The 26,303-nt window shown below is 41.2% G+C and overlaps 1 protein-coding gene across 3 annotated transcripts; it reads left to right on the forward strand.

Moving 5' to 3' along the window:
* The first annotated feature begins 4,637 nt into the window (after positions 1-4,637).
* On the forward strand, positions 4,638-25,457 carry AKAP10 (A-kinase anchoring protein 10). Of its 3 annotated transcripts, none has more exons than XM_075032861.1 (15): positions 4,638-5,003; positions 9,014-9,061; positions 11,401-11,583; positions 11,906-12,460; positions 13,933-14,031; positions 14,476-14,560; positions 14,904-15,027; positions 15,895-16,031; positions 17,132-17,276; positions 18,032-18,205; positions 20,388-20,497; positions 21,386-21,468; positions 22,051-22,103; positions 22,741-22,836; positions 23,943-25,457. In XM_075032861.1, the coding sequence occupies exons 1-15, from the start codon at positions 4,826-4,828 to the stop codon at positions 23,946-23,948; spliced, it is 2,076 nt and encodes a 691-aa protein (XP_074888962.1). In that variant the 5' UTR covers positions 4,638-4,825; the 3' UTR covers positions 23,949-25,457. The 3 variants fall into 3 exon arrangements, 2 of the variants coding, with proteins under 2 accessions (XP_074888962.1, XP_074888963.1); XM_075032862.1 differs by having other exon boundaries at positions 4,638-4,847; positions 23,943-25,418; XR_012651089.1 differs by lacking the exons at positions 20,388-20,497; positions 23,943-25,457 and having other exon boundaries at positions 4,638-4,847.
* The last annotated feature ends 846 nt before the right edge of the window (positions 25,458-26,303 follow it).

Genomic DNA, 26,303 nt, shown 5'->3' on the forward strand with positions numbered 1-26,303 from the left:
CAGATATCCCTGTTTTGCAGAAATACCCGACTGCTGTCATGTGCTACGTCACTTCTCATACTCTTTGAGGCATTTAGGAAAACAAAAGGGAAAAAAAGCGTAAGCGGAGAAACACGGGAAATGGTTTTAAACTAGATATTTTTTTTAACGTGGTTTTATTCAAGTATTTATGACACCATAAATGGCCAAGAATTTGGGAAAAACACTGTGAATTGGAGAAAGGTCATCTGAGGTGAGTCCCACACAATGCTGGCAATACCATCTGGACAGACTGCAAGTAGGAACGATCGATCTGGTTTGTTTTCAGTAAATCAGAATCATTGTAGAGTGGCACGAAAGCCCTGCAGAAAAGGCTTCCTTCCTGTGAGGAACAGCCTGCAGAGGGTCAGGGCTGGGAGAAAGCTGCAAAAACTGCTGCGAGGGCTTTTCTGTTTCCCATACCTATGCTCCTGCTCAGTGCTCCTTCCCCAGAGCTCAGATGCCCACAGATCATTGGTGGCAGCAGGTCACCGATGCAGCTCTTTCTGCTGGGAATGAGGCTTTCCCCCCCCCCCCCCCATTTTGTTCTGTATTACACTTCAAGGTTCCAGTTTTAACCCACCCACTCATCCACTGAGAATCAGACAAAAAACCCTCGTCCCTTACTTATGCCCAGCCGCCAGGCACAGAGGAACAAACCTTCCTCCTTGGGCATGTGCTCAGTGGAAGGAGACAAGAAGGGATTGCAATGTTTTAATAAAATCAGTTCATTTTTGCCAGGGATGTGGGATAATTCCCTTCTTTGAAGCCCTCAGCACTGTTGAGAAGCCAGTACTAACCCTCCCGTTCCCATTAAGGCTAATGGACTGAGGTCAGCCACATCCAAATCTGCAATGAATTTTATGTGTGCATGCAGCCACTTGTTTTCCCATTAAAAAAAAAAAAAGAGAAAAGTACAGGTCTGTAATTGAAGCTGCTGCAATTGCAGTTTTGGAACACCCCTACTATAATGATATCAGTTGCATCTTCTCAATTTTACAGCTTCCCCAGCATCCTGCTGTGCACCATTATATGTATGTGGTGCATCTTTTCCACTCTCTCCAACCATTAATTCTTGGATTCTTAGTGATTAGTATTTGTAGTGCTTATTTTGCAAGTTCATCTAAGATGTCTGATTATTTGTTTGAAATAATATTCTGTAATTTTTTAGCAATGCTAATGGCAATATTTGGAATACATGATTTTTAAGCTTGTAGTGTTGTTTCTGTACAAAGGCATCTTTGACTTCTTATACATTTTGGACATTATTATCGATTCCAGAGTAAGATCGAGGCTGTTAAAGCCCATAGTCATATAGTTTTTATTATTTGTATTCCCAAAGTAGCGAGAAGTCTATATATGAGATAGAATCCCAACATCATGTAAATACACGTAAATAATGAATAGACTGTCCCAAAGATGTGAGAAATGGCAATGGCCTGTAACATGATTTGTTACATTTGTGTTTTTCTGAATGCTGTAATTGAGCAGAGCAGTTCCCTATGATTAATTATCTGAGTCAAAGATGCCAAGCTATCAACAAAGTCTTGTTCTGCTTTATTAATTCTGTCCAAACAAGAGCATCCCATATAGATATTTTCAAATATTAAAGTTTGTTTATTTTTCTAGCTATGGAGAGGGAAAAATCACCGGGCAGTGAGGCTTTTTTTTTTTTTTCCCAATATTTTAATTTAGGAAGGTGTCCCCCAGCTTCTCTGATGTTGGCCAGCCTATGTCCTGAAGTCATATTTCAACTGATTGCTCAGATAATTAAACTGTCACATTCTGTTAAAACTCCAGAACCTGATGTTACTCGTGCTTCCAGTTCAGATCTCCAGGGTCCAAGGCTGAGTGACTAACTGTGAATTGGAGCTTCAGCCCTTCTGCACATTCCCAAAAAGGGGAGAAAATTTCAGCCCAGGAAATGTAATTCATGCCAAACATACTTGTAGCTTGAGTTTTCATCAATTATCTAGAATCCGATGCAAAGATAATTGAATTATCCCAAAGACTTTGACAGGTTGGATGAGGTTTTTGGAAAAAGAGCTGCTGTTTGAAAATTAATTGCAACATAGAAGGTCTTCCTCATCGAGTGTGATAGGGGATGCCCACAATTTACCCACCCCAAAATCACGTTGCCAGCTGGCCAGGTTTCTGACAGCCTCGCCTCATTGATGGTAGCAATTGTCACTTTGCAGCTGGTAGGGCAGTCTCGGGAGACTGCCTGTCCCAGCATGAAAGAGTCCACTTTGCTTGAAGCAGATGTGCGTCGCTAAATAAACCTGTTAGAAAACATGCCTGCTTCTACCACTGCTCAACCAAAGAAGCAACATCAGTTGGGATCTATAGGCTTGGCAGTAGAAAAAAGATCAGCGTGTAAGGTCAGAAAGAGGGTCCAGAATACAGACCCCCTTGGGAATTTTACCACAAACTGCAGCTTAGGCAGCCTGGCAGACCAGGACCCTGTAATACATTGCGTCCTGCTTCAACCCCAACATATAAATTGAAACCTAAACCTTGATCTGCAAAACAGACCCTTCAACCACACACGGTTACATGGAAATAAAGAGAAATCTGTGTGCAGTATACTGGAGGATCAGACGGGTTGTATTAGGGCTCTCTTTAGACTGTCAGTTATTTTGCGTGTTTGTAAAGGACTGGGTGCAAACTGTTTTGACAGAAGATGTTAATTTAGTGTTCCCTAAATGATTTATCCCATTCTTTCACATTTGCTCACCTTTTGAATATTTTATTTTATTAGCAGCCTCTTATGTTATGTGCCAATTAAATAATTCAGTTCGTTACACAAAAAACATATATAATAATTCAGTGCATTATCCTCAAACCAGCCTCTGGGCACATGTACAAAAATGTATCAAAGAGCACCAGTTAACAAAAATAATATCAAAAGAGAAAATGCAGTTGCTATATGGTGTTGATCAGCTGCAACATCCTGCCCCAGAGATGGCTTCACCTCAGCCCTGAAGACATCCCCATATACCTTTTATAAAATTTACAATTTATGAGCCTTAATTAATGAGCGTTTGTAAAGAGCTTTGGAACACTTGGATGAGAGATGCTGCAGAAATCTACGTAATGATTATTAATGACATAATTTTCTCATGGCTCAAGCACCGACGGCAGGACAATTACATCGCAGAGGGATGACACTGCATCGATCTGTCATGACATGGGGATGCAAGAGGAAGAACTGCAGCTGCCTCCTGCAGTCCCTGCACCACCTGCAGGGTTTGTTTCGGGACCCTCGTGATGTCTTGCTCACTGTACCTCACAAGACAAGCTCCTTGGGATCAAGCCCAGAAATGTTGTGGCATAAAGGAGCTTGAAGAGGAATTGGGCTGAGAGTTATGCATTTGGAAAGCTAATTCCTGTCCACTGGTATGGAGTGCCAAGGCCCACAGGACAATGGAGGTGGTTTGTGTTTCTTCCACGCTCGCCCTTGCTGGACTTCATTGCTCTCAGGTAGTTCTCCAGCATTCATGGCAATTTCAAAGGCATAAGGTTATACGGTTTGCTGCACGGATCGGTGTAGCTGTGTGATTTTGGGAGAGCTGCTTTCTGGCGCTGTGCTGCAGTTTCCTCATGCATAAACCAGAAGTTATAATAATAGTCTTTACAAAGTGTTTGTAAAGCATTTGTACCATATACTGCTCTTCAGAAATCAATGTAAGCCATGTGTTATAACTCCAAACGTCCTTTGTAGCTGACAAAAGACAAGATTTGCCTCGGGAGGATAATTAAGAGGATTTTTGTGGCAGGATTTGGGACGCAGACGGAACTGACTTATCAGACACCCTGCTTTACAGCACCCATGCTGCATCCCCACATCCTGACCGGCACTATGCTGCCTGGCAGGGTTTTCTGGTTACACCGCACCAATACCGGGTAGTCTGCGATGGAGATGATGCGATGACAGAGCTGCAGGAAGCCCTGCCACACTTCTGGCACCACACAACGCTCCGACCGGTGCCACTGCGCAACTCATGCACATGCAGGGGATGGCCTTTTGCCTTTAGGGACCAGGGCCTCGCTCGGAGGGGGACCAGCAGCTTGTGGCTGTGTCCATCCGGACGGCAAAGTCCCCACGCCAGCGCTCAGACGGACGTGGGGTCTGTCGGGCGGTCCCTCTCCTCTGCCCCAGCCTCTGTGGCCGAAGGGGCCATTTTGGGCCCACGCCTCAGAGGTCTCCAGGGCGCTTCGCACAGCATCTCGGCTCTCGCCGGCCCTGCCACGCCGCTCCCTCCTGTCCCCTCGCTCGCTGTCGCCTGCCCCCGGGGCAGACTGTCCCCCTTCGCCCACGGGACGCGCCCAAATTGCCGCAGGGTCCCCAAAACACCTCTTCGAGGCCTTCCCGCCCTCACCCAAGATGGCCGACCGCGCCTCACTCCGCCCGGCGCCCCTAGCCCTGATGGGGGATTGCCGGCCTCCGCCCCACCCTCGCCGTGGACCCTCCCCGTGAGCTTCTTGCCCTCATCCAAGATGGCCGCCCCGACTCGCGGATTGGCTGCTCTGCCCGACGCCAGGGCGGCCATCTTGAGTGAGGCGGGGGCCGCGGCCGCATCCCGTCATGCTCGGCGGGCCGCCGGCTGCCCGGAAGAGGGAGCGGGGCGGTTGTTGACAACATGGCGGCCGCTGGCGCCTCCGCGGGAGGAAGAGGCGGAGGGAGAGGAGGCGGCGGGCGGAGGAAGGAGTCTCATTCATAGGGAGCCCGGCTCGCTGCCCTCGTCCCCTCCCTCCCCTTCTTCCCCCCCCTCCCCAGCGGCCGCCTCGCCCCCTCCCCGGCACCATGTCCTTCTTCAGGCGGAAAGGTAGGGGGGCGGCGGGCGGGAGGCCCGGGGCTGAGGGGCGGCTGCCGGCCTCGTCCCCCGCACGGCTTCTGGGCTCCGGCCCTGCCCCTCCGGGGACGGCGACGGGGCCCCGAGAGGAAACTCGGCCCCTGAGGAGCGGGCTCCCCGCAAATGACGGTCAGTCCCGGCACCTCCCGGGGACGGGGCCCTTTTCCTCCCTCAGGGGTCGGGGAGGAGGGCGGGGGGAGGCCGGGGCTGTGAGGGGATCGCTGCTGCGGGACCTCGGGGCGGCGGCTGCGATCGGGGCTCCCCCGGTGACCTCGGGCAGCCCCGGCTGCGGGCGGTAGCGAACGCCAGGCTGCAGCCTCCGTCCTTCCCGGGGCGGCTCGGGGAGCGGCTGGAGTTGCAGCGCTCGTACGGTTTTTCCACCCGTCTTCTGCACGGGAGGAATATAGCTTAGTACTTCTGAAACAGGTGACTTGTGCGGTTAGGGGGACTGGTCTAAAATGTCTCCTACCTCATGCCATTTTTGAGCCTCTTCAACTGTTCACAGAAGATTTTTTTCACAATGCTGGTATACGTGGTTCGTAAAAACATAATGGGCTGAGTGTGTTACGGCAGTAGCTAAAAACCCTAATTGACAAAGAGACCTCATCGCGCTGAGTTCTTCATAAAAGCCAAAGGAGTCATTGACAATTTATTTTGTAATATGTTTGTTGATGTTACAGAGCACAAGCTAAGATTTAAAATTTAGGAGTCCTGAAATGTTTATAACGTTCCTGTAGCACAAATGGATATAGTCTCAATGTTCTTTTAGAATGAAACACTTTGAAGGCACTTTTGTGCCACAGCTTGTGATGAAGTGTGGTGTAGTGCACTTTCAATCTGCATGATATGTGGTTTGAGTGGTTTTTGTTCAAAGTGGCACCTTTTAGGAGGGGCCTCTTGGGAAAGTAGTTCTGTTATCTTGTAATGCTGTAGTTCAAGCAAAACGACCATTGCTCTTCCAGCAGTGGCTGCTGCAATGCTCTCCTAAAGCATTTCTCAGCTGGTAAAGCCCAAAATGTGCATCTTGGGAGGCAAGACTGTAAGTTAGGAGGAGAGAACATACTATCTGAGATGATGTTTTTGCTCTTAACTGACACATCCTGTTGTAAGCTTGCTCAGCCAAAGCAGCCGCATCGAAACTTTCATTCTTTGTGGAGGTTAGTGCAGTAGTCCTGGGAGAAATTAGTTTAAACTTCTGTTCATATTAGTAGTTCTGAAGACTCTTGAAGTCCGCTGAAGGTTTTGCAAGTGCCATAATCCTTTCTGGGGTGTTTACATACTAATGTTGAGCTGCAGAATAGAACTTTCATACTGTTTATAAACTGTTCACAAATAGCTTCTGCTGCTTCGTTGATGAAGAGAATTGTGGAGCCGATGTTCCATCCTGATGCGTAATCATAGGAACAGTGTAAGCTTTGGCAAAAACTTTCTTGGGGAGAAAGTAAAGAAATGTCTGATTGAGTGTTTTACTTGGATTAAAGGATCTTTGGTCAGAGTAGCACAGTCAGAACTAAATGCCTGAGAAGGGTGCTGTTAAGAAGAGGAGAGGAGTAAGCTTTCATCTTGGTTCTACATAAAATAATACCATTTTGTATGATCTCCATTTTAGATACTGGCTTTTAGAGAAGATCTTAAACTGCAGCTGGGAGAAAAGCAACAAATTAAAGCTCATGATAAAACTCTGTAGACTAGACACGTGCAGTCCAAAACCATATAAAAGCATCAGTGTTCTCGGGTTGAGCTATTGTTGTTTAGGAGGATATCACATTTGGTAAAAACTAAAACAATTTTTTAAAATTATAGCAAGGATCATAAAACAACTAACGTAGAAAAATCAAGAACAATGGTGAAACATTTGGGTTTTTTTCGCCTGGGCCTTAAAATAAAGGTCTAGAAGACTGCGGGTGGATAGTAGGTTGAGAAGTTAAACTATAACAGTTAAACCAGCAGCTGGGCACTTGAGGGCAGATTATGAAATTGTTATCAATGAAACAGCCAGACTACATGCTCATTCACAAAGGATATCTTGGAAATAACGTACACAGTCCTATTAGTTAGCTGACCTCTGAAGTTTTATATTGGTTTTTGTACACGTACACGCCTGAAGAGTTTAGGTTTGTTCATTCTTCTGTAATTCAAGATATGAATTAAAATTCTCAAATGTCACGTGGCCGGTTTGCCTCGGTTTGATGTGTTACCCCATTGTGAATGGGGTTTGCTACTGGGAATTCTCACAAACTCTTAGTCCTCAGTCATCGTGTACCGCAGTTATCTCTCTGGCTTCACAGACACCAAGTGTACCGCAGTTATCTCTCTGGCTTCACAGACACCAAGTGTACCGCAGTTATCTCTCTGGCTTCACACAGACACCAAGTGACGTCTGGTTTTCTGAGGAAAGTGAAAGTAAATTCCTTTAGTGAAGCTTCACTCTCTAAAATTTGGTCTTGTCATGTATAGGAGTTTTCTTTTGTCCTCTGCTGTTAACTACTTCGTTTTGTTCTGCTTGAAGCTGATGGGGACAAAAGAAGCCTGTGTATAAAGAGGTTGGGAACATGAACCAGGAGTTTGTATTACCAGGAATAAGTAGGTAACTAGGCAGAGGAGAACTGAGTAGCTGTTAGGAACAGATGTATTTAAACTGAAAACAGGCTTATAGAGGACTCTTCTGTTGAAACTCAGGAAGTATTGCTGATAGTTAGGAATCGGTTTGATGAGCCCACTATTGGAATAATTTTGGAAAGATAAAGGTTAGTAATACTGTGTAGAGGTTGCTTCGTTCCCATTGTACCTCAGTGTTACTTCAGACATGCAGATATTTTTTTTTTTCAGTGATTTTTCTCCAGCATATCAGGACGCCCTCAGTTATGTAAAAGGTGGTTATTCTCACTGTTCACAGCTGCATCTGCCTGTGAGAGTTCGGTTTTAAAAGAATCCAGCTCTTTTAACGGAGGCTTAAACCTCTCTATCAGAGAGGGAATGTGCTAGCTGCTAGCTTCAATCTTAAATGCTGACTTGCCAATTCACAGACCTGCAACGTTTATACTTCTCGCAGCGAAGGCTGGCAGCACGGCAGTGCTGCAGCCGCCACCGTGCAGGACAATTATGTAACCAGAGATTGAAGTTTCCCTTTAAAATATTTAAAATACTTAGGTCAGAGTAGGAAAGGTTGGGGTGGTTTTTTTTGTAATCTGCTTGTGTTTTGTGATGTAAATATTTGATTGTGCTGGGTTATGATTTGTGGTTCTGTTTGGAAGGACTCCACAATCAGTATTCAAAGATGACCTATTTGTAGTAATGATCCCAGCCTGGAGCAGCTGGAGAAGGTTTTGCTAGTAGATCATCTACTCCAATATCACCACTTAATTTGTTTCTCATGCCATCCTGTTTATGTAGTCCTTTGGTTTCTTTATTTTTGTTTCAAATGGATCTCCTCATTTACTTCCTTTAGGAGTTTCCTTTAAAAAATAATTTTCAAAAATATGGCTTTTCCATCACAGCTTTTTTTAAACTATTATCTTCCCACCAGTTGCTTGCCATAGCTTTGATGATAGTTAAGCAATATCACTTGTGAGAGAATTAACTATTTGCAATGTGTTTCTAGAACATTTCTGTGGTATCCATCACAGCTGAGGAGTCATGGGCTGGCTTTGGCTTTGTGGAGCTGGTTCCACGTATATGCCTCTGGCTGTGTGTTGTACTGCTCTTGCTGTAATATGAGGGAGATGTTGGGTTTAGGTCTGTGACTTCTAGTTCATACGGAGCATCTGCCAGTGCCCTACACTTAAAACACATCTATCCCATTCTTTCGAGTTAATGCTATTTATTAAAGTAACCTTGAATGTAGCCTTGCTTTAATCATATAGACAGCAAGCGTCTTTCTCAGTGTTAATTCTAACATACTGTATTACATTAAACTTATTTCACGGATGATAAGGTTTTGCTTTTGAAAACAACACAAAAGCTTTGAAAGCCTCTGTCATTTAATAGATGTGCAGATTTAAATGAGAGGTCAGTTTTAACAAAATGTTAGTTTACATCTGCTTCTGATACTTGCTGAAGTTGGGAATTTTATGTCTAGTCTATGGTAAATGCCATTAGTCACCCAAAATAGCATTAACATTTTCCTTTGTATTTTCCAGTGAAAGGCAAAGAACAAGAAAAGACCACAGATGTGAAAGCAATTAAAAGTAAGATCAATATTTGTTTTGCCTATAAATTCAGATATCTAATATTATCTGCCATTTTTATTTTAACCAGTAGGATAATTTCCTTATGACTGAGAGCAGATGTGACATAGGCAATAAAAACAAAACAAACCCAAAACTTAATTCTGTTTCAGACTATTTATAGTAGCTAATCTTTCATAGTCATCTTGCTGAATCTGTAAGTACAGAAGGTTATTAAATTATGTCAGACATAAGCTTTAATTCAAAGTGATCATGCAATTCAGTCACCTTGCAGATAGTTGTTATTGCTTATCTACAACAAACTGCTTCTGAAGTTTCATGCTTACCTGTAGTGCACTGTGCAGTTTTGAAAATGCAGCTTAACTGTGTCTAATTTGCAAAAGAGGCTGCCAATGTCTAATTTAACTTTGACTGATGTGGTTTGTGAGACTGAAGATCTGAATCTTGGTCAGAATGAATAGCTATTCTAGTGCTGCTCCGTGTGATACAGAAATCTTGCTGCTAAATCTGTTAGGAGAGAAAAAAAAATCTTGATGGGAAGGAAGTTTATAAACAGTGGGAAAACAAGATTATTTATCCTGGCAGTTTTTTATTGCAGTACTAAAAGGAGATGAGGTAATTTGCGTGAATCTGATCTGTTACTTTTATATCCTCAGACAAAATCCTGTTTCTGTACTTGTTAATGTGTTATCTGGATATCAAGAGAAAATTAAAGACTTTTTTCACCTTGGTGGTCTGTCTTTCAAATCAAATATAGGAAACAGTAAGTTGCAGCCATTTAATAGCACACTCCATGATTTCAGTGCAACTACAATTTCTAATGACTAGCTGAAAGAGTTTACCAGGAAAAGGCTACAGTATGATAACCCTGTAAATAAAAACAAATTTTAAAATTTATCATATTAAACGTTGTGAGCTGCTGCAAACAGAGAGCATCTTTCCAGTTTGGTGAGCAGCTACTCTGTGATCTGTATGATGTTAGGTTAGCGATGTAATGCTGTCTGGAGGTTTTGGAACAGGTGTTTGATCCTTAGATTAAGTAGAACAATTTTTTTCCTCATGTTCATAATATAAAATTAAATTTGAATCTAATTCACAAAAGCCTAAACCGTTATGAGGAGTGTGACTCTGGTTCTACACGAGTAGCCTCCACCAAGTTTTCCCCACTTACTGTCATCAGCCAAGCCACTGGCTGCCATCCATTGGCCTTGGAAAAAATGTGTTTTCTCCGTTATTGCTGCTATTAAATACCAAAGGCTTTGTAAGAGGTGGCAGGCAGTGTCTTGGTACCAAACACTGCAACTGGAGAAACACTTTGCAATAACTTAAGCATTTTAACTCACCTTAGGCGTAACGGTATAGGAATCTGTTACCGTGACGTGCAAGTGTGAAATTGTCGACTTCTGTCATCATGTGTCATAAAATTGTGAATAGAAAGAAAGTTATGCAGCATGAAAGTCATCAAAACCAAGTTGCTTGACACCTTGATGAAACACATCGTTAGGAAGTAGTGTGCTGAGATAATGTGTCATCTGACTTGCTTTATTTTTGAATGAGAGGTGTAAAATGTCCTTGCATGACATCCTAATCAAATGCAGTTTCCTGAAAGCTTTTGAAACTATGAGCGTGTTTTGTTTTTTTTAGCTTTGTCATCAATTAATGATTAGTTGATGCTCTTTTCACTGGCAGTGAGTTTTGTGTGAGGAAGTTCTTTGTTCTTGTTGAGCTTAAATAGCCAGCTGTGTTCTAAAACAGCTAGAGGAGGTTAAGGCTTATAACCTGGGTTTCATCAGAGATACTTCCTTGTTCCTTTTTCCTCTTAAACCCAAATAGAGGCAAAGAAAATATTTTTGAAAGATATTCATGTTAAAACTCGCAGATAGCTCTGTAGTTCAGGATTTTGTAACATATTTTAGCCTTCAAAAAGGTATGGGAATGGTTTGGCAAAAACATTGTAGGTAAACTAAATTGTTGACAAAGTATTAAGTTGTTACGTTAGTGGTTATCAAGGAAGCAGGAAGACTCGGGAATAGTATTTTATTTGTAAACTTAGATTTGGCATCTTTTGATTAGCTGCTGAATAAGGAAAATATAGGTGGGTGGGTACCACTGATCTATTGGAAGTGATTTTATTCTTGCTGTAATAAAAACTTGGTTATTTCTGTGGTCTTTACTCTTACAGACCCTTGAGCAAAGATGAGACACAGTGGTACAATAAGGTTTTTAATAAGATTGAGTCTGACAAACTCTCTGGCATATCTTGGGGTGCTTAGCATTGGACGCTGCTTAGAAGACGTCTTGGGATCTTTGTCTTTTAATCATTCCTGTCTTGATTCCAGCTCCGATACCAGTACATTCCCCTCAAAGAAGCACTAGAAATCATGCCTTGCTGGAGGCTGCAGGACCAAGCCATGTGGCAATTAATGCCATCTCTGCCAACATGGACTCTTTTTCTAGCAGTCGGACAGCTGCCCTTAAGAAGCAGCCAAGTCACATGGAAGCTGCTCATTTTGGAGACTTAGGTAAGGCTTCATCAGGTTTATAATGATGTCAACATTTCTTTTTATTCTATGTATATTACTGGTATGCTCACCATCTTTTGGTTTTCAGGCAAGTAGATTAGGTAATTGAAAAATTTGACTGCTGTTACAATAGTATCTGTGTTACCCTAGAAGGGTTTTGAATGGGGACAGTACATTTATTTGTGAAAAGAGGCTCCTTTACTTTGTGTACTGCCGTTATGCTGCAATCATCTTTTCACCAGTTGCATTGCAGGCCACTTTTGTACTGAATACCCATGTCTGGAGTACAATATGGAGTTATTCCCTTTATATTTTTCTTCAGGCAGATCGTGTCTGAATTACCAGGCTCAAGAGACCAAATCAAGCCTTTCAAAGACCCTTGAACAAGTTCTGCAGGACAATGTAGCCCTCCCTTATTTTATCCAGTTTATGGAACTACGCAGAATGGAACACTTGGTTAAGTTTTGGTTAGAGGCTGAAAGCTTCCACTCCACAACATGGTCCCGTATAAGAGCACATAGCTTGAACACAGTTAAGCAGAGTTCGTTGGCAGAACCAGTGTCACCCTCGAAACAGCAGGAAATTGGGTCGTCTTCTCCAACTGGATTGCTTGAGGAGAGACTGGAGGATTCTAGCACAGTCTGTCTGCTCAGGACCAAGCCAGTGGATTTGGACAAGAACGACAGAACTAGCAACAGCCAGAACCACGTGCTCTTGGGTCAGGAGAGTGATAATACCAGTGTTCTTTGTCTAAGAAAATCTGAGACAGGGACCCATTCTGTTCCAGCTGATGAGCAAGAACCTTCCAAGCTTACAGTATCAAATAGAAACAGCCCCTCCTCTGCACTAAAAGACTTGTCAGGAAAACTCATGAAAAGTAAGTGCCATGTGTTCCCTTTCTTTTAAAAGGTGGGGAGATGGGGAACATACTAGGGGCTGGTTGCTTTGTACAGTGAGCTGCCTCGGTTCTCACGTGTTCTTAGTAAGTATGATGTGATGTTGCAAGAAAGAAAGTAATCTTTGTCTATCGGTAATGTTAACTTGCTGTATAAGCTAGTGGTCAGTTTGAGCTATGTATTGTTTGACTGTCTGGCTGCTTAAAAATAAATACGCTGCTGAAGAGACTTCAGAATCATTATACACTCTAATAAGCTTAGGTTACTTCTGTTCTTACATGTGTAATCTTAAGAAATGAATATGAACATTGCAATGTCCTGTTCTTCCCTCACCCATCTCATCCCAACTTAAGAGTTGCAGAAAATTTGGATGATGGGGCTGAGAATTGGTAATTAACTTTCCACAGAAGGTAAATATCCTGTATCATGTAAAATGACATAAGTAATGGTTACTTGTAGAGATTTTTGTGTGGAATGTACTGTTTTTGTTCTTGGATTTATTTGATAGAGTTCCTCCCCTTGTAACTGATTTGTTGTCACATTTGGATTCCACCTCTTCAGAGGCTACTGGAAGTAAGGATGAAATTAAAATATTTACTTTTGGTAGTAAGCTACGTGCACAGTAACCTGTTTCTCTACTTTGCATCTACTCAGTCCTCTCTCATTTGTGCAAGTCTACAGACAAAAAGGAAACGCTCCTTTCTTCATATTGGTTCCTTTTGTTTGCCCAACTGTTTCCTTGTGTTGCATCCCTTTCTCTTGCTGTTTGTTGTTCTCATATAGTTATTTATCATGTACCTCCACAATACATAACCTCAGCCCCAAAGTAGCTTAAACATAATGATAATTTAGCCATGAAAAGCACCTCTGCTTTCTGATGTCTAAAAAGAATTTGAAAATACTAGGTCCTTTTTGAGAAATCTGAAAAGTCTGGAGTACAATTTTTTTCCTCTTTTTCCAGAGCAGTGTCCCAGCTCTTGAAAGATGACATGTAAAGCATACATCTTGTTCTGAGGCATCACATTTTAGGATTTTTTTTTCTTTTAATTCTTTTATAATGCAAGTATTTTATGTTGTCTATGATTAGAGCTAGAAATTGGGAACTTCACTGCAGTTCTTGCCAGAAAGGCGTTACTTCTGGGACTAAGGTGTGCAGCTGAGGAAGAGGGTGTTCTCTTGTCTGGTGGCAGGGAATTGGCAGATCTATGTTGCTTTATTCCATCTCACTAGTCAGTCCATGCTGGGCTTATTGTGACCTGGCTAGAGATAACACAGTCGCTGTAGCTTGTCAGTAGCAAAGTATCCAGTAGTGGACTGAAAGCTTGATGGGAAGGAAACTTGTCACTGATAATTAGATGCTTGCTTTTCTGAATAACAGGTGTTTGTTATTCACACCTCATTTTAGACCTGTGCCAAGGAATTCAAAGTTTGACTCTATATTTCTTCCTTGTAGGTATAGAACGGGATGCAGTTAGTACTTTTACCAAATATATTTCTCCAGATGCTGCTAAACCAATACCTATTACAGAAGCAATGAGAAATGACATAGTTGGTAAGAATGTATACTGCCTACTCATTTCAGAGCTTCCTCCTTCCCCATAAAAATGCATCTTTAATACCACACAAGCTCACATTTCTTTTTATTTTTATGAATTTTAAAGTCAGTTGTAAAAAGATAGTAGATCATGTTACAAGTATCAGTGGATCTGACCTTTCAGTAGTGCTGTGCAGTATCCCCAGAAGAATTTTTCAGAGACTTTGCTTAAATTAGTGAAACAATTCCTGGTGGTTATGGAGGGAATCCATATTTGCGTCTCAATCAAATATTTTAGCCGCAACATTATCGTTCAGCTATCTGCAGTACTTTAAAAGCTCTGTTTGCGCAGTCAGAACCAGCTGAGTCTAGTGGCTTTGAACTGCAATTTTTCATTAACTAGTCATCACTTATGTCTTTCAGCTCAATGCATGTTAAAATTAACCTGGTCTTTCTTTGCAGCAAAGATTTGTGGGGAAGACGGACAAGTGGATCCCAACTGTTTTGTTACAGCACAGTCAATAGTGTTTAATGCAATGGAACAAGAGTAAGTTGATTGAATGGTTTGGCTTCTTGTGTCTATTGTCCTTTTGCAAAAGGTGGTTCCATTAAAAATGTTTATGGAGGCATAACTATGTAATAACTTTTTTGAAACTGCTCAGATCTCTTCCTCCAAATCCATTCTTGTGATCATTTGCTGAGGTTGTATGTGCATGCTATTATTGCATTCCTTTTATCTTTCTTGTGTCACTTGTTAACCTGCACCTTTTCTTGTTTTGCTTTTATCTAACTAAAAGTAAGAGACTTCTGGGGCAAGAGCTAATTGGTTCATAATGTGCCTCAAATGCTGTTGACCCTTGACATCTAATTGTTATTTTATCTGTGTGCAGGCACTTTAGTGAATTTTTGCGAAGTCATCATTTTTGTAAATACCAGATTGAGGTGCTGACTAGCGGGACTGTTTATCTGGCTGACATACTTTTCTGTGAATCGGCCCTGTTCTATTTCTCTGAGGTGAGTGTTGAGGTTTTGGCTTTGCTTTTTTTATTCCTTTTTTATCAAATGGAAAAAACTTTTCATCTCCTGATGGCTCTAATAAAGACACCTCAAATATAATAAAAAAGATGAGGTGTATCTTTTTCTGGGAGAAAATACATTAAACTGTTTCCTGTCCACATGTAGAACTATTTCAAATGTTCAAACCTGTACACCTTATTGTAGAATGAGTGTTCGTGCATGTCTTCTCCAGTTAGTGTTTCTAAGTGTCTCTTTGCTTTGCAGAAGCTTTGACATAGTCGTTTTTATCTTGCGAAGTGAAGTAGTGACTTTGAAAGCCTTGAGCATTCTAACAGATAACAAATAATTCACTAGCTGTACATAGAGAGGATATCAAGTTGGAATGTGGTGGGTTAGATGTATGATTTTACAGTTGCAGGACCCTATACCTTTACAGAATCATCTGTTAGTAGTAGAATACTTGTCTTGATAGTCTGACAAGACAATGTAGCTTGAAACAGCAAGCTGGGAAACTGAGACAATACGCAGAGTTCACTGTAAGCTAAGCATAGCATGAAAATTGTGTTTCCCCTGTCTTTAGTATGATACAAATAAATATTTGTTTGGAAACTAAATGTGAAAATCGGTACAGAAAAGAAATGTCACAAGTTCTTTTTTTTTTTTTTTTTTAACCAAACTAAATCTGTCTGCAGCACTGTGTCTGAAAATTCAGAGTATTTGTATGTCCTGGTGACAATTTTGCATCATTAATATATAGACTATATTTCTTGTTTTAAATGGGAAGGAGCAGGTTTGTCTATGCTTATTAAAAGTTTCTTGCTAAAACTTCTTTAATTTCTTCTCTTTTTTTAATTTCTGTTCCAGTACATGGAGAAGGAAGATGCAGTTAACGTATTGCAGTTCTGGTTGGCAGCAGATAACTTCCAGTCTCAACTTGCTGCCAAAAAAGGCCAGTACGATGGGCAAGAAGCACAGAATGATGCCATGATTTTATATGACAAGTGAGGGAGTTCAACAACTATTTGTTTCTAAAGTTCTAATTTTGTGCTTGTAGTTTTGTGTTGCACTGTGCAAAAAGAACTTGTCATTTTCAAACCATAATTGTGCAGTCTTGCGCTGTTTTGCTGAAGTGCATTTTATTAACGTGGCCTTTGAAGTGTATGCACACAAGAACTTATAAAATTTTCTTTATATGTGAGGAGAAAATCCTTATAAGGACTCCATTCTTAAACACAATTCAGAATTTTCATGACTTGATTGCTTGAGTTAATGTTTGGTTATGAAATATCAAAGCTAATTAATTGCCATTTGAAAATGTAAAGGATTTAAACCTAATAGCAGATGCATCACTGTAGGAAAAACCGTAAGGTTCAGATAGTGTTATCCATTTAAAGTAGGCTGTAGGAGCCATTTCACACATAGTAAAAGCCAAATAGTGCTTGTTCTTAGTACTTAAAAATATTTTCCTTTTTTAAGGAAGCAATCAGATCCCTTTTAATATCAGACTTTCCTCTCACTCTCAGTAGTGTAACTTTTTTCCTTTATTTTGTGCTTCACTTTAGCAATAATGCAACTGGAAGACAGACATCAAAACTGCTTCCAGAAAAACTTTGTTCTTAAGCTTAAGTGTGAGACTCATTGCCACAAGCTTGTTGAGTTATTACCCTAGTAGGAAATAATAATTGGAGTGGAAGCAGACAATTCACTCTGACTTTCATCAGTCATCCCCGTGCTCCGTCCATAAACTCAGTTTTTAATGATGTGATTAGTAGAGCAAACGCTGCTTCAGAGTTCTGGGTGTTTCCTGCTTCATTGCTGCTTCCCTGCTACAAAACTGTGTGCGTAAGATTCCTCTCATCAGTAGTTCACATGATGCTCTGTTTCTTTTTTCTGTATCTTCAGGGCAAGACTTTATCAAACGTTTCTGTGACTCTGTTCCCCTGTAGTTAGTGAGATCAGTTGTATGTGCGTTTTTGAAGCCAGCACCATCTAGTGGCTGCAGCATGATTAACGGTCTTGGGTGGAAAGCGGGGGGGTACTAGCCACCTGCAAAGTTTTGCAAATCCTTTTGTGTTGTCTTCTTCCCCGTCCGGTGCTGCAGGTACTTCTCCCTTCAAGCCACGCATCCGCTTGGGTTTGATGACTCGGTGAGGTTAGAGATTGAATCCAACATCTGCAGGGAAGGTGGTCCTCTCCCTAACTGTTTCACTACTCCCTTGCGGCAGGCGTGGACTACCATGGAGACGGTGAGATACTTTCTTCAGAACGGTTTTGACAGTTAGTAAAGATGGTGTGGAGATTCTGCAGCATGTCAAGTGTCCCCTTCAACATCACTGATTTGTCCTGTTCTTTAACTGACTTCCTGTTTACCTAGATAATAGAACAGCTTTAGTAAAATTTGCTAGACTGTTTTCCCCAACCTGATTTGAAAAGATACCACCCTTCTGTTAATTCTCTGTGAAATATTTGTCTTTGGTGATTACTGCATTTTAATGGAAGTAACAGAATTTCCTCCCATGTGAATTGCTATCAACAGCTTATTACATATCTTTAGAAAATTTTCCTTCCTGCTAGTAGCAGTTGTTTGCAAGTCTAATACTGGTGGTGTGGCTAATAGCGTGTAACTCTGGGGTAGCTGGATACTAGAGATTAATGATTTGACTCTGGAACTGCAGATGATTTTTGAACAGCATAGCAAAATAACTGTAAGCCTGTTGGGTTGTCAGGCTTTTCTAGAGGAAAAGAAAAAAAATCTGAACTTCAGTTCCAGTTACTGGAGAATTTGGTTAATATGCAGTTATTTTTGTTCATTTTGCAGTAGGATTCAAATTTAAAGCAATGCAGTCACTAATCTGGAATAATTCCATGTGTGGACACTTTTACTTGCGTACCATCTACATGAGGACTGAGATGTTTGTGTGTCCCTTCTGTTCTGCAAACAATCCACAGTAATTGTGCAGACCAGCCTTGATTAAAGAGGACTCTTTCTTCTGTCTCTCAGGTTTTTTTACCTGGTTTCTTGTCCAGCAACCTTTACTACAAATACTTGAATGATCTCATCCATTCAGTACGAGGAGATGAATTTCCAGGAGGGAATATTGCACTGAGTATTCATGGCCCCGGTAGCTCTCCTGATAGTGATTCTATAGGGGGCCCGGATGGCTCTGCCTCCCAGGTATGAGTTTCTTGGTTTGATTCTGTTATAGAAAATGCTGCAATCACTTTTCTGTATAAATATCAATGTTCATACGCTCTAAGGAAACATCTTGTAATTTGAAGCTTCCCATTCCACTTTGACATTAAAGCCTTTGTTATATTAGGATGTGTTTAGTCTACTTACTGCTAAGTTTAAACAAACAATATTGGCACTGAAGGGTATCTGTTGCATTTATTGTACCCAAAGTCTTGTACTGCTTTTAGTTCTTTGCATCAAAGTTATGTTTTTATTAAGCTGTTAATATTCACTGAAGACCTGTTTCATAGTGCCATAACATTTATGAATGCTTTTTATTAGAAATAACTTTTTTTAATCAATACCATAGTTATAACTTCAGGCAAAAATTGACACTTGTGAATACGCTATAGAACTTAGTATGCCAGTTTTGTGTGCTCAGTTCTATTAAAGTGCCAGATCTTCTGTCCTGAAGAGTCCACTCAATTCTAGGGTTTAAGGCATCTATCTGCTCAAACATAGAGCAATGACAGTTAATATCTGACCAGGTGGTGTTCACTAGTTTGTCTCAGCAGACTTTTCCCTACTATTGTCCTCAAGCTAGCTAGTCGTGCTGGTCTGATAGAAAATGGCCATACTCCTGACCTTTCCAAAAGAGCTCTGACTCTTGACTACATTACCACCGAGATGCTCTGAGCTGGGGGGTGATACCTGAATTTTGTTTGCGTGTATATAGTTTGATGTAAAGCTGGGCATAAAAAAAGTCTATTGCTGGGTAAGGAATTCTAATCATTCGTTAAGCATGATTAGAGCTATATGGCTGCTTCTTTGCTGTACTGCATAGAAACAAGAATGTGACCAGGCTCCTTTGGCTCTGTTACCCTTCCAAAGTCATTGAGAAATGTCCACAGTGTATTTGCTTTGCACAGTGCCCTGGTTGCAGGCCAGCATCTTTCTTTTTTATTGCCTTCCATGGTGCTGCTTTCTGAGAGCTGTGTCCCTGTGTGGGCCTAGCCTCAGAAACGGGCAGTGGAGCTCATTACACTCTGAAACCATCCCAATAATGTCAGAGATGTGTTTTTAACCAAGAGTTGTCTGTTCCAAAAATTCTAGCTTTGCTTAACTCAGAAGAGAGGATAAGCAGATTCTAGCTTATCTGTAACCAGGTCAGCTTGCAAACTGCAAGCCCAGCTAAGAGCAGAAAAGCTAAGCGAGAACTGCTTCTGCTGAATTGCTTTTATTGAATGCTGCAGTGCTACCATGGGTTTTAAATCTGGTATCTAGATCAACAGTATCGATGTACTGTGTTTCAAGCAACTTGGAAGCTGTACTACCTGCTTGTGATATTTTTAAACCTCCTAATTTACAAGGAGGGAATATTCTCCCCCCTAGTTGCAAAGTGGGGAATAAAATTTGTGTTCTTGAAATATCCTGCTGCTTGATAGTCTGAGCAGGAGGAACTGCTGGTAATTGGCTTGCTTGGACAATTTAGGAAATGAAGTGCTGCATTTTGTGGTGTGCATTCCTACTTATCTGAATAGGAGAATCTCTGGGTCTCTGCATATTTTTGCATAAAGAACAGTGCTTGCGCAGAGCAGCAGGAAAGGAGTTTGCAAGGCAGCTGCCATAAATGTTTCTGTTCTGTGTTAAGGTGCTAATAGATTGCTGTGCATTTGTGCTCTCCCTGCTGTTTCTCTAATGTTTCCTTGGCTTTTTTTCATAATCTTATATAAATACTCCAGGACGAAAGATAAATGTTTGTTCTCTGTGTATGGGGGAAGCATAGTGTGTTTGGGAATTGCTTACCAAGTGCATGAGGGGGATGAGTGAAGCTGCCGCAGCTTTTGAGGTAGTTCAGTGTTATGTACTCACAAACAAATAATTTGCATGCGCACACAGATCTGTGCAGTCGATAATGCTTAGACAGCAGTCCTTACATGTACGTATGCTGACCTGTACATTGTGTCTTTGACTCTGTTCATATAATTTTATCATCCTCTCTTTAAAAACAATGTCATACTGAGTTAGGAATTCATTGCTGTGTAGATGCTCTCTAAATTCTTTTACGCTTGCTTAGAGACTTTATGGAGTTTTATCTAAGTGTAAAAGCACTAAAATGGCGGTTTTGTTAAGAAGCTATTAGTTGTCTGCATTGGGCACTAATACTTAGAATTTTTATTTGTAGTCCAATGTCAAAAAGGCTAATGTTAAAATCCTGAAAAATTTTGATGAAGCAATAATTGTAGATGCTGCAAGTCTGGATCCAGAATCTTTATATCAACGAACATATGCAGGGTAAGGTTCATTCAGTGTATCTCATTCTTTCTAGTTACATGTTTCACCTCTGTTCATTTTTGCTGTGTCCTCCTGCATGGACAGTACGCATTAATGCAAGATGTTGCAGTCTTCGTACATGTCTTAATATTTGAAAGTAAATTTATTTCAATAGCATGATTTAACACCAATGTCATAGTGAATGTTTCTCTGGCCAGAACAGTAGCCAGAAAAATGTTTCCTATTGGTTTTTCTCTTTCTCTTAGTTATTATTCCTCTGACTGCAAAATACAGCTAAGTAGTTCCTATTTGGGGTTGGAACAGAAAAGAATAAACTCAGGTGCCTTTGATATTGTAATACGCAACTTTGATTACTCCTTACCCCCATGGTAGATAAGGGCTTATACTTCATTTCTTTAGCAGATTACACAGGTATTCTTCTGTTCCTTAAGTTGGTCTTTGTTATAAAGCTCTTCTGCTCTGTGGATCTCATACAGAAATTCTTTGTTTCTATAGCTACCTTGCTTTTCTATTGCATACCAGTCTTCTGTCCTTTTAGGTACTGTAAACCGTTTTCTCCCTAATGATGTGCTCTTATGGTAGTGAAGAGCACTTGCTAGCACTGCCTGTTGTTATTACATGATTGAGTCATTGAAGCATTTGCCTGCTTCTAGTTTCTAGAAGAATTTTTAAGATGCACTTCAAATTCAGATATGTGAGAACAACAGGAGATTTTTCCCAGTGTATCAGTTTTAGGTGGAAGAGGTGATAACTGGTAAAATGCCAGTCTTCTGACACTAGAGTCTTCATTTTGGTGGCTTTTTTGTTTTCCGGACTGGTAGCTTTCCATAGTGCTGAAGTTCTCTTGGTAACTGGTAACCTGTGTGGTTCTTTCACTCCTCTTTTCAGGAAGATGACGTTTGGACGAGTCAGTGACCTGGGACAGTTTATCAGAGAATCTGAACCGGAGCCTGATGTCAAAAAATCAAAAGGTTTGCCTTCCTCTTTCTCTCCATTTCTGTAAACATCTGCAGAACTGCTCTCTTCCTTACTGCAGGCAAGATAAGCAAGATTCTTGACTCTTTCCAGATCTCTTTTAAGCCAAATAGAGATGCTTAGGGGATCGTCCTGTACTGAGGCAAAACCCATCTCTGGCCCAGTTTCCTATCCAAATTCTGCTTTTCTGGTCCAGCTGGACTCCTGGGAGTATGAGCAGCCTGTGGGAGTTGGAGCTGTCGATGGAACCTGGCAGGGATGAAAGCCGCTAGCAGCTGAGCTGATGATCAAACCTTCAAAGATTTGGTCTTGACATGAAAAAGAACTTCAGCTCTCCACATGCTTCCCACCCAGTTTGGGATCTGCTGTTAATGCTGCTTTTCAGCTCTGGTAAAGAGCAATGGTTTGGGCTCAGTGTCTAATGAACCATGGCTCCATGTAATCCCTTGTCTTTCATGCCACTCTTCTGTGTTCCCTAATGCCAGCAGTGCAAACCCTTCAGATGGATGGAAGCTTTTATAGAGGTGTGACACAGAGTTTGCTAATATACCTTGCTTGCTGTTTTTTATCTCAATTAGGGTCCATGTTTTCACAAGCAATGAAGAAATGGGTTCAAGGAAACACAGATGAGGTGTGTCCTCTTTTATGTTGTCCTTGTGACTTTACAGTGTAGATTAGGAAAATGAAATGTTGAAGTTCTTAATCCTGGCTGTTTCTCTGAGTATCTTTCTGATGCACCAACATGAACTGTCAGACTCTGTGTGCTAAATATAATTTGATTGCATGCATGTGTGAAGCTAGTTTGATTTTTGCCAGTGATTTCTGGTTTAACTAATATAATGGTTAACTGTGGGCTTGCAGTCAAGGTTTTTCTTATTGTGGTGTTGTAAGATATATCCACAGTTAGGAGTGGAGGTGCTGTTGTTCTTTGGTTTTTACTGTGAAGTGACCACTGTACATGGGTTACAGGCTGCATTTTCTCTCCCTCAGAGGGGCTTGGACAAGTCCCCAACAGATAAGTCTAAAAACTTCACTAACTCTCTTGGAAATTGCATCAAGCCATAAATTCTCATGATAATTGAAGGTTAATGCTGTACTTGGAAAGCAGGTGCATTTCCATCAAGGGAGGGTAGGTTTACTACAAGGCACCGAGTTGTGAAGGTTAACGACGTCTTCAAGGTTGCGTGTGTGACTTATGTTGAGAGGACTGTATTTTTATTTTAAGAACTTGAAGCTATCTGTATTTTTGGATGTTTTTTCTATGGCAGGCTCAAGAAGAGATGGCTTGGAGGATAGCGAAGATGATAGTCAATGACGTTATGCAGCAGGCGCAATGTGAACAGCCTTCGGAGAAGGTTACGAAGGTAAGGGGGCGGAAAGGCTGCCTGTCTTTATCTTGCTTAAGCCAGACTGTGGGAGGAGCAGAGCTCTTGCTTGCCTTCCTAGTGCATCCGAAGCCCACGCTGGTAAATGTTCAAACAAGCACAGCATGATATGAAGAAACAAAGGTTGGAAGTGTTTCAGCCTACATATGATGTTGTAGGAATTTCTTAACAGATGCCTGTACTGGTGCTCCTGTGCAAGCATTAAAATTGTCTTTGTTCATTTTGAGTCTTTCTAAACTACCTTATTGGTTAAAAGGGTGATTTGCGTTGCAGGATCAATACCGTAATTCCTTATTTGAGTTCACACTTGCTGTTTCACGTTAATGAATACTGGTATATTTGCCCAAAGTGTCAGTAAAATTCAACAGCTGGGAAGTTGTCTTGTTGGGTGCACTAATTTACGCAGTGCTGTGCCTACACTTTAAAAAACGTGCAGTGGCTCCGTCCATAGGCTGGTGGTTTAGTGTTGTATATTGTTGTTTAGTGACTTTGTCATTGTACAAGTCCACTTGTTCTCTGGTTAAAAAAAACAGTTCTGATGCAACAGTTAAATTTTGTGAAATAATGACGACAGCAGTTTACCAAGTTAATATCTGGCACTTCTGGCTTTCAGGTGTCTGACTTCTTAAAAATTAACTCGCACTATTTTTAATTATTGAAGGTAAACATGTGCCAAAGCCCAGTTATTAGACTCAAATGGATGGATCCCTAGTTTCACTGTGTGACTGTTTTCTTTTTAATAGAGCAGTTATATTTAAATGACTTGTATATAGTGATTTCACTCGATAGCTTGACTGCAAATGATATAATTCTAGTCTGGCTAGATGAAAAGGTCACTCAGCACAGTATTTAGAAATACCGAGTGGCTGCAGATGCTCTGGATTCAATTAAGCAAGTACAGTTACAGTAATCGGAAGGTTGAGTGTGTTGTGGGATTGGTTTTGGGGTGTGGGTTTTTTTTTCTTTCCCAAACTCATAAGCATACCTGGCTTCAACATTTTTAAACACAAAATGTCTTTCTATTGAGTGATTCCCTTGTATGTTTTAGGGTGAAATGAACTCTAACCCTGTTTTTCCTTTTCTAGCTATGATTTTAGAAATGCCAGAACAGGAAGTCTGGTTTTCCGCTTCAAGAGTGAGTGAACTTACCCTTTTGGTGGATTCTTTAACACAGCCAATAAAAACAAAGCACTGTTACTCCAACCGCTGAAATCTCCCTTGTTTATAAGGAAGAATTAAAAAGAAGCAATCCTGTACCTCCACTGTAGAGCGTGAAGAAACACTTTTTCCTGTTGTATGTGGCACTCGCAGTAATGATGGTTTTTAAAGAGAGGAAGATGCAGTTTACGAGTGTGTCACTGAGAAACTGTGATCAACTTCACAAATACTTGACCCTGTCTCAAAAAGACTTTTAAGCAAAATATCTGGAATGGGACACAAGCCACAACAGAGGGGAAGGTTTTGCTGTAGTTTCTAGTTCTACTACTTGTAATTTTTAAACACATAATTGGAAAGGCCACGGGGCGTGCCCCCGACATTGGCCATTGGAGAAGTGAACCTGAAATGGTGAATTCATTGGCAGTGAATGACCTAAAAAGTTCTAAGTTTTATTTTTCCTTACTTGAAATAGATGCGTATTCAACTGTAAGATAAATGTATTTTACTTCATAACTACATTAACTTTGAAGGCAGCGTAGAATGATCAGGAGCAAAGCCTGGACAGTGTAACTCTTCCTTGTCAAGCTCTTACACCTGCATACACAAATGCCCTGCGTCTAACCCAGAGCAGACTCAAAAGCCAGTCTTGCACTCGTGCAACCCTCTGCTCCCGAGCCGTGGCTACGAATGCCGCCCACGTTTTGAGGAGATTGTACCCTGTAGACTGCTCCATTTTCTTTCCTCTCCATCCCACGAACAAGGAAAAAATAATTGCTGCCATTCTCTGTAGCTTGTTGTCCTCCAACCAACATAGTATCTAATTCCAGATGTTTGGTTTACAAAGAAAAACAATTTTTAATGACCTCTGGCCTTCTCCCTGACATTGTCAACACTTGCAATTTGCAAAACCTTTAGTTTAAGTAAAAAAGCCACTGTGTTACACAGCACCATTTTTTTTTTCCTCCCCAGTGAATTGATTTTGCAGGGTATCAAAACTACTCAGTGTCTCACTGTTATGTTATCGCTGCATTTTTAGTATATAACACTTCTATTTTGGGGTTTTTGTTTTACTCTTATGATTGCTTTTTTTCCTCAAACTTGTGCAAAAAATCACTTTGCGAAGAACTCAAATCATCTCCAATGTTCAGAATATCTTGATTGACTAGCAAGTGTTATTCTGTTGCAATATTCGATTGTATAGAGACACACTGTATTGTCTATGAAAAAGCAAAAAAGGCTGTGTATAGGTTTTTGGTACTATGTACCACCTCTTATTTCTCTCATGCCCAAGTATTCATGTACTTAAAACATACTATATTTAATTGTGTTTTGATTTAAAATATATAAATATTAAAATTTGTGTCAATTTTCTGTTTTGATGGGATTTGACTTTACGAGGTCAGTTTTTTTAAAAGTGAGTCTTAAGCGTTTATAAAAGAAACAACCCCCTGAACAGTTTGTCCCTGGTACATTTGCACACATTTATTAATATTTAATGGATGGTGTTAATGGCAGTGTAGTGAAATAAGATTAATTTCTAAATACTAAATAAAAAGGTGTGTTAATCACAGGACATCACTGAATTTGGGATAGAAAACAGGTAGAAGGAGCAGGGCTTGGTCCTGTAGCACAGTATTGAACTACACGTGCGCTTGAATCCTCTTTATGCGGGAAGCTAAGCCCTCACCCGTTCTGTGTGCAACACTTTACTCATTTTTCTACCCTGGCAGGATCCAAACTAACCAGCTGAGCATGTTTAGGGATTACAGGCCACAGGTTTGGGCACAAATATTTCTCAGGGCTGTGTTTCCTTCGGGCCTGTGCTGCCTGGGGTGGATGTGGCCAGATTGAGTGTGAGAGGCTTGGCAAACACCTGTAGTGCTGCAGCTCCTGGAGACTGATAAGAAAAACATCCATCAAAAAAAAAAGAAGAGAAGTCCCTGCCAGGGTTCCACCTCATTCATGGGCCCTCTGGCTGCGATTTGAGGGGAGTGCAGTGTACCGAGGGGCCGCTGCGGACCGGCCAAGCACCTGCTTGGGGCAACTTCTCAAAGCTGCTTTGCTTGAACAGTGGTCAGTGGGTAAAGCGAGGCTTGGATGTTGATTTGGACCCACCTGCCAGTTTTTCTTCTCTCCATAAGCGGTGTTTAGATTTGATGGAGTGTTGACCTCTGGGGTTATGGATGTCTGATGCTCATTGTGGTTGTTACTGGTTTGTGCTGGACAAGATGGGTGATACTGAATTTCTCGCTGTGTTACGGGTTTGCATGGCAGACTTTAGTCTCTCA

The sequence above is a fragment of the Buteo buteo genome, chromosome 7, assembly GCF_964188355.1.
Source record: "Buteo buteo chromosome 7, bButBut1.hap1.1, whole genome shotgun sequence".
NCBI lineage: Eukaryota > Metazoa > Chordata > Aves > Accipitriformes > Accipitridae > Buteo > Buteo buteo.